Below are 12366 nucleotides of genomic sequence, written 5' to 3' on the forward strand. Positions count from 1 at the left end.
AGATGTCGATCGGTTCGACCTAAAACCATATTGGCAATCAGAGAGGATTTTATGTCTATCAATAAATGTGTCTAATCTGTTATTAAAGAGTTTTTCCAAGATTTTTGAAAATTGTGACAGACTTCATAGACATTCCATATTCATATTGTGCATGATGGAGATTAAAAACAACTTTCAAAAACAAATTGCATCTAAGCATCTGGGAGATCTGATTTCACTGAGTCAGGAAAGTAACAGTAGAGTATAATTTCCACCAAACAATACAGCCCATTGTGCAGACTGTATGTGTGTGTGCGTGTGTGTGTCTATGTAGATGTTTGGTAATTTTTTTTTCTTCTTGCCTGCAAGGTAAACATCTGTAATTATTGTCAGTGTATGATTTGCTGTTTGAGTGCTCTATGATGATTAATTCTCAGAAGTTTCAACCACAAGATGTGTGTCACGTATCAAGTTAAATGGCTTTACAAAATCCAGAGCTTTTCGTTGCAGAGTTTCACAATCCAAGTTCAATGCACTGTGCAACTCTCTGTGTTTGTGCTGGGTTGTGGTTTATCTAAGATGTTGGTCCTGGGAGCAAAAGATCAGGACATAGGACAGTTTTATAGACATTGCAGGGGTAGTCTTTTTATATATTTTTATGTTCTGTGGTGGGTTACGCTCATATCTCACACACTGTCACTGGGAGATGGAAAAATATTAAACAAGACCCTTATCTTGGGGACCTTTTCAGTGAAGCAAACTATTACTCAGTATCAAGTGACATTAAGTTAATGAGCCAAAGACACTTCAAAGAGTGACAGGTAGCAAATTAGCAGGCTGGCTTGCTTATGCCTCTCACAGGCATGATGAGTGAAGAGAGGTGTGATTGGTTTAAAGACCTTCATCCATTCCAAATTTTTGTGTGTGGGAAATCACACACAGGACCTAACAGTACCGAAAGCTGCAAGGCCACTGCCAAACATCTCGCTACTCTTGTCACAAAGGTGATAATGACTCTAACGCCTTTAACCAAAGGTGTTAGACAGGTCATTGTGAAGAATGTATGTGTGTTTGTCTATATCAACAAAAGCACAATTGACTTTAAACAATCACAAGCCCATTTTACACCTTTAACCTTTTGTTCAATGCGGCTTTTTTGATTACACTGAACTTATAAAACTGGAAACTGCTGCTCCTGTGTTCCATTTACACGGCGCTGAATTGTGGTACTTGAGGAGTGATGCCAATCATGACATCCGTGTACTTGGTGGCCAATTTGAAAATGAAACAAACAGGGTGTTATCTGATTTTATTTGATATATTTCAAAATGGTATAATCAGGAATTACAGTAGCCTACAACATGCATCCAATTTCAGGCCTGTGTGTCTGTTCAAGGGGAGACATACGCACGAGGTGCACAGCAGAACAGGTGCATTTTGGCTGTATTCACACAAATACAGAAGCTTCCTTAATCATCTTCTATAAATGTTTTGGTTCAAGACTGCTGATGCAAAGAGGTACTCCAAGCATTAGTTAGCAGGGTTCCTGCAGGTCTAGAGAGTAAAACTGCATAACATCTATCTGTTCATTCACGTGAGAGGTACTGCACAAATCCCGTCTACTTAAACATGGCTTGAATCATATGCACACAAGTTGTAACCCCTGTGAAAACATGTCAGCAGAGGAGGTACTGTATATACTTAATTCATACTGCTCATGTAAAATGCCATAAGATCAGCTGCTTTGTTACATGATGTTAAAAGGTCAGTTCATCAAATCACAAATATACTGTATATATATATACTAGGTTTCTCACTCTTTTGACACCGATTGAACACCTAACTTTAAAAGTTTTCATTTAAGTCAGGCCCAGAACAACTCAGGCATCCATGTGTGTGTTCAATTTCACACTATGTCAGCTCTTAACAGACATGCTAATGTTCCAAGGGGTCACTTTGAGCTATCAACACGTCTCCTAATGGGCAAGTTCATGTTTATTCTCTCTCCACTGGTCGCTGCTTCCTCTGTCACCTCAATGTCCCATTTTCTCATTCCCTGTCCTCATCAGTCTCATGTATCCTCACTCAATCAATTTCACTCCAGCTTCTCTTCTCCAGTACCTCCCACCCATGCTGCTTCTCAAAACTGCTCCCTCCTCCATCATCCTTTCACTGCCCCTCTCCTCTCATGCCACACTCTAATCTCCTGGTCTGAAAGGTGTTTCCTGAGGAGGGTATGTGGGAAGACAGGAGGGAGTGATGGATCACTCCGTGGATGCTTCACTTTGTCCTCTCTCCAGGACTCGAACGGGGTGGGGTAAGAGGAGGGGGTCTAGCAGGGTCAGGTAGGCCTGACAGTGGGAGTGCTGGGTGATGTAGAGCTGAGGAAGGAGGCAAAGATGAGCTCCTTCGAAAGGTGGTGTTGAGGGGGAGCAGGAGAGGACTTTGTGACTGATCCCCCTCTGGTTCTTTATGAGGTGGGCTAGTTAAAGTAAAGAATCAGAGCTGTGCAAACATGTGCCTCCTATTACAAACTCTGATCATTACATCATCTAATATATTCATTGAATTTCCCTTTATTTAATTTTGGACTATAGACCATAGTAGAAAATGTTTAAAAATGTAACCATTACTGCAAATCTAATAAAAATATCTCATCCAATAAATTTTAAACAAAGTCAAATAAACAAAACAAAGCAGAATAAAATAACCAGACTAATACACCACTCAGAATGTACCGGTCAACACTCATCAGCTGACCCTCCTTCACAAACCTCCTCTTGACCAGGGTGGGACACAGGTCAGATGCTGCCTAGCTCTGGTGAACTGGTGCTGCTACCAAAAACAGAAATTAATTAAATGATGCAGATATTCGAATGCTATTTAGCCAATGCACCAAAAAAGAAGGAGAGAAAGGACACATGCGCTGAATATACTGTATGTACTGATGTCTCCCATGAACCAAACACACCTTATGAATTATCCTCATAATTTTATAAAAGCTGAAGTCTATGAAGATACTTATTCTCAGTTTGATCTGGTTAAATGTCCTACCACATAGCTACACTCAATACTGTCACTCCAGTCAACATTCAATCTCACAGTAAATACTGACATTCAGTAAACAATGTTTACAAAATTGCATTTTGCTAACAATGTCTCCTTAATCCACAGAATGTCACAAAGTCCAAATTTATAGCATTATAGATTAGAAGGACCCCCACAAACACAGTCCACCACTCAGCTAAATACAATACGCTTAGCACTATAGGCTTCAAGTCATATTGACGATCTATCTCACTCAGCCCTGATAAGAGTACCTCCAACTGCATTCCCGCTGCCTTCGCTGCACCTCCAACAGCTAGGAGGCTATCTTTCCATTCAGTAATATTATATTTCTAAATTACATGCCAATGCTGTTTGTCTTTACACACTCAAAGCAAACAGCCTACAGCTACAGAAACATAAACCCTACAATTCTGACACTTTAGTTACATAACAATGATGACAGTAACATACTCCACTGAAGGAAGAATTAAAAGCCTGCTCTGTTACCTGTGTTTACCCGTTGTCTTGGTAAATTCAGTATAATGTTGATTTTCACAGCACTAACCCACTTGATACAGTCACATCAGTCATTACACTTTTCCCAAACTATGTTGACCTATGAATGCAACACAACACTTGCAGCCTTTCTTTCATAGGTAGGTGCTTAATGTGAAAAACTATCAGGACGTTTTGAGACGTATTAATGCCAAGTGGTATTGTAAAAAGAAATGACTAGAACTATTTAGAGCATGAAAACATTTCTGTAAAAACAAACAAAGCTCAGCAGTATAACATGACTATACTGATAAATTAGTAGTGCTATGGAAACACTGAATTTACTGTGGGAACGTTTGCAGTGTTTGTTTTTTAAAATGTAGCCTTTTTTGCATGAGAATTTATGGTATATAAGATTTTTTAAATTATTTTTATCATTTACATTCATTCATCTGTTCTTGTATGTTGGTGATTATTTATTTTGAAAAAGTTGAAAATTTGGTAAAGGAGGGTTTCAAACCTAGAAATATCTGCTCAACATTCATTCAAAACTCTCAGGCTATTGTCAGTGCATATTAGGACACACTCCACTATTTTCTTCACATATAGTGATTTGGTTACACAACTGGCACATAAAGAGAGGACAGATAAGCATGGACGAGGCTGTCCAACAGCTGCCTGTCTGGTTGGGTAACACTCCAATGGACCCCCTGAGAAGAGCTCAGTCTGGGGTAACGTCTGCCCTCCAGTTGGGCAGGAAGACTTCAAACACAAGGCCTGCATAACCTCCACCCCTCTCCTGCCGTTTTCCTGAGCTCCGTGGGGGGATCTCTGAAGACCATCCCAGCAGTCAACAGTCCCAACTATCCTCTTGCTGCCGCTACACTCTCCTATAGTCATTCTTTCTTCCCCCACTTATACCCATCTTCAACACATTCAAAGCCAAATAAATAAACAAATGCAGTTGCCCTGAATATCAATGCCCTACACCATGTTCTTCATGCCTGGGTCAACATCACAAATCAGGTGACAGCAAAATCCACATACCTAAGACAAGGTCACATACCCGATTCTTTATGGCAGACATGTCCAAGGTTTTGTTTCTGTAGTGAGGACGGGGTAACTGGTTATCTGTGTGTGCATGTGAGTCTGGCATAAGATAACAGAAACAGTCAAGGGTGCAAACGGATGAACAAATGGTGTTTTGGCAAGGCCCTGTGCAAAGCCTTTTTTAGACATAGTATTATTTCAGTACATAAAGTCTGTTCATAGCTAGGCAAGAGAGAACTTTGCTTAACATCTAAATGCCAACATAACATTTTCAGGAACATCAGAGACCCTGGTCCAATTCACAGGAAATACATCAAACAAACAAACAAATAATCAACCCTCGTTACCTGAAAGCACATTTACAACACATTTTAATCCTGAAATGTGTCTATGTCATATCAAAACAACCAAATGTCAAGCAGCCACAACTGACAATCTGGAAGAGAGGGCTCAGGGAGTTGGGTTGGCACAGCTGAAGACATCACTGCACACAAAACAACCCCCACTAAACACGCAAAGACACACACACAAATACATACAGATGCACACAGTCACCCTGTCATCTTCGATTGTGAGCCACTCATGTTGGACCAGCAACACCTAACAAACAGTTCAATGGGCCTCGGCCTCCTGGTGTCTCACTGCCGCCAAAGAGATTGCCAGAGAGTTACTTCAGCTCTGCAGAACAAATACAGACATCAGCCTTTCTAAAAAGCAGGAGAAATGTCTAAACATATCCCAGTGATATGGCCTGTAATTTGGCCCTCTACCAGACAGATACTGTATCAACTGAATGTGTGAGTATTTAAGTTAGCAAAACCGATACAACCATGAAAGTGTTTGAGCAAACGGCAGGGCTGGAAGTTTGTGGCCATGAGGTAACTCATGGTTGGAAGACTGCTCTTCAAAAAAAGAGACTGGCTAAAATAAACTGCAGCTGATTATGGGAATTAAAAACATGACAGGTTTTACACATACACAGAGCAGGGTTACACACAGTGTTACAGTGCTTCTGTTCAGGCAAAAAAAAGCTGAAGTCCATGTACTGTAGTTTTTACTTCTAATCGATCTGGTTTTAAAATATGAACCAAACATGTTGTAGCCTAAGGATTCGAGGATTCAAGATTTTTATTTGCCATTTATGCATAAACAGACAGTCTAGGCATATAGGAATGCTTGTGCAGCTCTCCTTTGGAGTCAAACGCCAGAAAGAACACTTAGTCTTAAAATAAAAATGTTACATAAAGGCAACAAAGCATTAAAACTGCAATGCACAAAAATAGGGTAATAGTATTTCCCACAGTGAACTTCAAACATTGCACTTAGTAATTCACATGGTGGAGTTGGATATGTCATTACGCTTGGTGAGGTAGTGAGTGTTTACTGCACATGTCTAGTAAGGGGATGAAACTATGAACAAAAATCACTTAGAGTCAAAATGGAGGACATGCTGCCAAACAGGTCAGCTGGCCTAGCAGCCTGTGGGCTGATGTGTTTTGCAGACGGCACCAAGTAGATGGCATATAAGGTCACTCAGCTGTACATCTTTCACATATAACAGGCCCTCCAGGAATGTCTGTACAAGGCCAAGGATTACGGCAGCTAAGCACTGTGGTGTGCATTTATGTGTAAGTGCTTCTGTGTGTGTGTTTGCACTTGTTGATACAGAACAGATCGCCATAAAAAAATTACCCTGGCAGCACATCTGTTTGTGATCATTACCATTTACTGTCCAGCAGATGGCTACACTGACGATTTACTTTCAGATCACCAGCTTTATACCTTTAACAGGTAATTAGTTACCTTTCACTATGTATATCCTATCCATCCAAATTTTCCAATTTAAATGAACTAAAAAAAAAGGCTGATCACACAAAGTTCTTATAAAGAGAAATTGTTACTCTGTATTTACACATACTAACTGCTAGATGGAACTTTTGCACAGCTAAGAAAGCTAATGCAAGTTTGCTAACAGGTGATATACGTAGCTGAACTAACACTCAATCAAAATGCTGTTTAATAATTATGTAAAATACCAAAAATGACCAAACACTAGGCTAATAACTAAGATTGAATTATTATGGATTACTAAATTGGCATAATCACATATTTCCAACACATTCTAAACTTTGAAATGCATCTTAATGCATGTATAAATGAAATCATGTACAGTAATACTGAAGTTTACAAAGGCTTGGCAAGTTTAACATACTGCTTGGCTGATAAAACTGTGGTCTGAGGCCTTTTTCACATATAAATTAATCTAAATCTTACTTATCAAGTGCTGTCTGCAAATATAATTTCATCAGCCATTCGTCCATAGCTGCAGTCCATATCCTATGCGTCTTTCCTTTCTGGACACAGAGATGAGAGGAGAGGATTTCCTTTGCCTGCTGATCTTTATCATTTGCTGTAGTCTGCTCGACATAAACCTCCATGAGATAACACAGCAGGAAATTCCCAGAGATGTATAATGAAACAGAGTGGAGTCACCACATGTTACTATGTAAGCTCTTTGTGTATAGCAACAGCGACCAGCTCCAGGAAAGGTTTTATCACTTCTTAGTCAAAACATCTTCTGTTCAATCTCCTCTGATTTAAAATACTGTATCTAATGACACAGATAAAAGTGTGAGGTGACTGTCAAGGCCAACATGTAGCACTGGAAACAAGTGTCTCTTCTCCACTGAAGTTTTAACTAACATCTCAGAGAGATGACAGCTCGATCTGAATGTGTGCAACAGGATATATCAATATACAGGTAACTCTGAGGGTCCTATTAGTATGTCATCAATTTCTGCATCCTCACAGCAGCCGGCATCACAACCATGGTAAGGCTGACATGATACCTTCAGGTTGATTTTGTTCCATAACTGTTGGGAGTTCGTGGGCTGCCTAGGATGACCCCTTATTGTTAGGTGCTCTCTTTGTGGTCATGCTCCTCACTGTACCAATCAGCAGAAAAGAAAGGCCTTCATTAACAGTCGGTCATGCCCCAGTGCTCCTGGCAACAACAGGTCCAGACGACGCAGACCTGCTTGGTCTATACCGGCTTGGCTCTCAGTTAGCGGGGGCGGCACTAGCCCCTTGTAAGCTGCCCCATTCAGGGCCGGGCCAGCTCTTTATTAAAACTTTGAAGACTGCTGAACAAAGGGGCGCCCTGTGTTTAGATGATAAAACGTAAACAATTGGTTTTCTGCTTGGGCAACACAAGACAAAGAGCCACCTTCTGAATACAGAGAGTGGGCATGACAAAGTGAGTGAGAGAACTAGAGAGGGAGGGAGAAAGAATGAGGGATATGCCACAAGTTGTGATACTCCATTAGATTTCAGGATGGGGATCACTTTGATGGATTGGAAATCATGGTGAACCTGTGACTGTGTGTGGGAGGAACAAAAGCTGTCAAGGAGAAATGCACTGCATGATTATTATCATAGGTGGATCTGATGCCCTAGTGAGTAGTAATAAAGCAAAGGCTGCTATGTTATTTAGAGAATAGAGGAATGACAGCAGATCACTGTCTCCTCACAATATGCCCTGTACTGTACTGTCTATTAAACTGTATACACTATATGATTCACTTCACTGAACCAGGATGAGCAGATCCTAAAGAGTCCAGTTGGTACTAGCGCCCATTTTTCAGTTGTCACATACATCAGCATTAGTGGGTACAGTAAGTGTTTACTGTGAGTTTTGATGCATGTTTTACATTAATTTTTCTCAGCTCAGTTTGAGTTCAATGTGTTTTTATTTCATTATTACTCAAAACAAATCCAGGGTTGGTTTGACTTTACTAAAGAGTTGTGTACAATTTGCCAGGAAGGATCTGGTCTTGCTCACCAAGGCAAGTGCTAAGGTAATGTAGACTTACACTTCTGCAGATGAAGAGTAAAAACTTAATTATGATTAAATAAAACTGTACTGAAACATTTTCAGGCACTATAATTTAATATACAATAAAACTGACCACTGTAACACTGTTACTTGCAAACCTCCGCTGTTGAAATGGTCTCAAGATTGTTATGTGTGATGCTTGCAGCAGCCAAATTTCATTGGAGCTGTAAAAAATGTGTGCATCTTGGGTGTTTAAATCTGAAAACATCTTAAAAAGTGTTGCCAGGTTTGTGCAAAGGCAGACTGCTGCTATACCATGAGATTTTGAAATTGGTGCTGGTATGATCAGTTGATGCAAAGATCATTCAGTCGGAACTACAGATACCTGGTCATGGCTGGCTTGGAGGGTGCTCCCGGTGCCGTGGAAAGTCATGTGCACAGGGGAGAGGGTCAGGTAGGTCACAAAATCCTTGCCACTCTGTGCATCATTATACTGCACCTGGAAAACAATGGTAAATGAACCAAATGACAGAGTAAATACAGCAAAAGATAAACCAAAGCATAAAGTTTACAATAGGACACAATCTTGTGTTTTTGAAAGTTGCTGGCTTGAGGGTAAATTCTGCTTGTCTAATTGCTACCACAGAACATTTGTGGACAATTACCTCACACCATATAGCGATGGCAATCGATGGGAATTAATGTAAGGGTGTGTATGTTTGAATGAGAGGGGGCATCCAAGGGGATGGTGATGACATCACTGGTGACCCCTGATCATTGAGAGGTTAACTCTGCAGGCATTCCTAAATGCTGTGCAATCAGGGCTGTTATGACAGGATTCTCCTCTGGGACAGCCTGCCTCTGTGATCCAAGTGGTTTCAGTAATACTGCCTGCTTGTCTGCCCTACTTCTCACTGGCTCTCTCTCCTTGCACTTGTGTTTATTTGCATGCATATATGTCTGTGTGTTTGCCTGGCCTACTTAAGCTTAGGACAGATGCAGGCATCTTAATAAATGGCACAAACAACTCTAAAAACCTAAAGAAGAGAACTATCTAACTCATTTAGAGACAGAATGGAGAGAAGTAATGAGAAAGAACATTAGTGATTCAAATCTCCATTACACTTCACTGAACAAATGAAAAAGTAAGATAGGAGGTATGGAGGAATAGCTTTTAACAGGACAGAGCTTCTGGAAGTACATGCCTTAGAAAAGCTAGGCATTAAAAAGGGCTATTTCAAGGCTTTCTGAGCCATGATTACAGTAAGTACAATTTCTAACAATCAGAATCAGTTATATGAACTATTACCATTTTTTAACCACACTTCTTTCAAGTACAGTATTTCCCTTTGTGCATATGGACCTTCCTCACACAATGTGCTATCTTATCTCAGCTACAATTTGTTGGCCAAACATGCTGAGCTTGTGTGCATGCACTGATATACATGATCTGTGACTGAAAGTTTCCAGAGTGAGGTGTGTGTGTGTGTCTCTGCGAATGAGTTATGATCATATATGGAGAAGTGCATGCGCTCCAGTCAGCCAGACATAATGGAAGATATCCCATAAAGATCCTGTCAAATCATAACGTACACAAACAAAGGCTGATATGAACCTGTTCACACACAAAGATATGTTACATGTTACATACAATATACTGCCATGCATGTGCACACACGCACCTGCTGATGCGGAGAGGGGCCCATAATGATAAACTGTGGAATGCTATCTGTTATACGTTTGAATAATGAATGTAATAAAGTGAGCGGTGGAAAAAGCCTTCCCTGACAAGTTTATCTCTAACAAATTCTCCAGACTTCAACACCTAAGAAAAGACAGAAAGAGAGAGGAGGTGGACATTTTAGGGTTATGAATACGACTTTTAACAAGAATACCTTTTCTGTAAAGTTTGAAATACACGAATGAACTGAAAATACAGCTTCTTCCATAATTTTGGGGGATTTAATCTGTGTGAGGAAAAAGAACATACTGTAGGTACTATGTGCATGTATGGTGTAATCATGCTTCATGATCCGCACGCACTCGGCTTGGTTCCTCTACTACGAGCTGTTGGGCCTCCAGCCGAGGGGCAGATTCTTCACTGATGGTGATGAAAAATAAATTTTCAGTTTGATACATGAAATATATAATTCCCAAAATGCTCCTTTGTCTCTGAGGGTGAAGAACTGTGAAGAGGTGACAGGTTAGAGAGGATGCTGGTCCCTGTCTGTAGGGATTAGAGATGCGGATGGATAGCGTTGCCTAGGCACGTGTGCACACGTGTGCATAATCTGCTGATAATTACCTTTAAATGAATATCTTTAAACCTTAGCATTTAGCTCAAAGCAGCACTCTGCCTAAGTACAGCCGCAAAGCGCTGCTAGCATGGCAGTAGTTTGTATACCACCAAATCACATCCATAGATGTGATTTGATGATTTGTATAGCACCATTTTGGTGCTATACAAGCCAAGCCAGAATAGACCATGATTTGGTAACCTTACCTTAGAGATCTTGAGTTGGGTCTGGAAACATTGCTGTTGTTATTGTGATGCCCACTGACACACTATGTGATACTAGATTACATAAATAAACTTGATTTATTCCAGTCACCAGCCAAATTATGGTTAAAATAATACATTTGGCAGGTCACCAAGCATCACCTGGAAGCCCTTCTTTCTTAGTGGCTTGCTGCTAAAATATTCAAAATGCCTGATTACGTGGATTTATCAGCATCTCTGCAGGCAGGAAAGAAAACTGCCAGATGTAGAATCAAAGAACATTATGGCATCATCTCATTTGCAATGAGTTGTGTGAAAACTAGAGTAAGCAACATCTTAAAAACAAATCATCTATTCTCCCATTGAGCCCATCTTTGACTGCATGTTTGTATGCATCTGTGAGCGCCTGCATTCTAAACAGGCCTAACTAATCCTGGGTCTAAACTCAGAAAACAGCTTTCAGTCCACTTCCTTTAGAGACAAAGAAGCAGGAGAGTTATGCAAGGCCTGCGATTGATCAGCAGCACTAATGTGGAACGACCTCTGACATCTGGCTTCTAAGGCTGTATGGCTCCTCTTCAAATGATCCTCTTTATTTGAACTAATACGAACATGCACAAACTAAAAAGCACTCACAGTCATATGTGCTCATGCAGCCATGCTTGAATTTAATCTTAAGCGAAGAAAATGTGCATGAACTCATCCACAGAGAGCAACACAGACATGAAAGACAAATGCAAGCAAAGTATACATATACAGTACTGCCCTCTTAATAAGTCTGACATCATCAGTTGTGTTGTGCCGAGATAGTGTAGGTGTACAGCAAATAGCCCTATTTGACTATCGTGAAGAGAAACACTGTCTCATTACTTTCACACATGAAAATCAGTCAATTCATAAAATTTCAAGAACTGCGACAGCTTCTTATAGAGCATGAGGCCATGAAATGCTATGATGACAGGGGCTCTCATGAGGACCACCCCAGGAATGGAAGTTCATTAAGAAATCACCAATTAATACCACCTCAGATTACAGCACACATCAAGACTTCAAGTAGTAGACACACCCCAACATCAACTGTTCTGAGAAGACTGCGTGACTCGGGCCTTCATCATCAAATCCAGAAAATATGACAGAGATACCAATAAGAAGAGGAGAAAGACTTTGGCCTCGAAACACAAAGAATGAATATTAGACCAGCGGAAAATCTATACCTTGATCTGATGAGTTTAAATTTGAGCTTTTTGGTTCTAACCAGTCTTTGTGTGACGCAGAGTAAGGAAAAGGATGGACTCTGCATGTGTGGTTCTCACTGTGAAGCATGGAGGAGGTGTGATGAAGCGGGTGAGACTTGCTGTTGACACTGTTGGCCATGTATTAAGAATTTAAGCCACTCAGTGCTATGATTCTGATAACATTCTACAGCAACATGCCATCTGGTTTGCTCTTTGTGGGATCA

The 12366-nt window shown here is 40.5% G+C and overlaps 1 protein-coding gene across 1 annotated transcript in view; it reads right to left on the minus strand.

Annotated features, from left to right (window-relative positions):
• Positions 1–12366, minus strand: part of stau2 (staufen double-stranded RNA binding protein 2) — an 84204-nt gene that overhangs the window by 18593 nt on the left and 53245 nt on the right. Inside the window, exon 14 of the mRNA XM_020599988.1 lies at positions 8793–8906. Coding sequence (XP_020455644.1) covers positions 8793–8906 — 114 coding nt within the window. The remainder of the gene's footprint in view (positions 1–8792; positions 8907–12366) is intronic.

Source organism: Monopterus albus, unplaced genomic scaffold (genome assembly GCF_001952655.1).
Source record: "Monopterus albus unplaced genomic scaffold, M_albus_1.0 scaffold44.1, whole genome shotgun sequence".
NCBI lineage: Eukaryota > Metazoa > Chordata > Actinopteri > Synbranchiformes > Synbranchidae > Monopterus > Monopterus albus.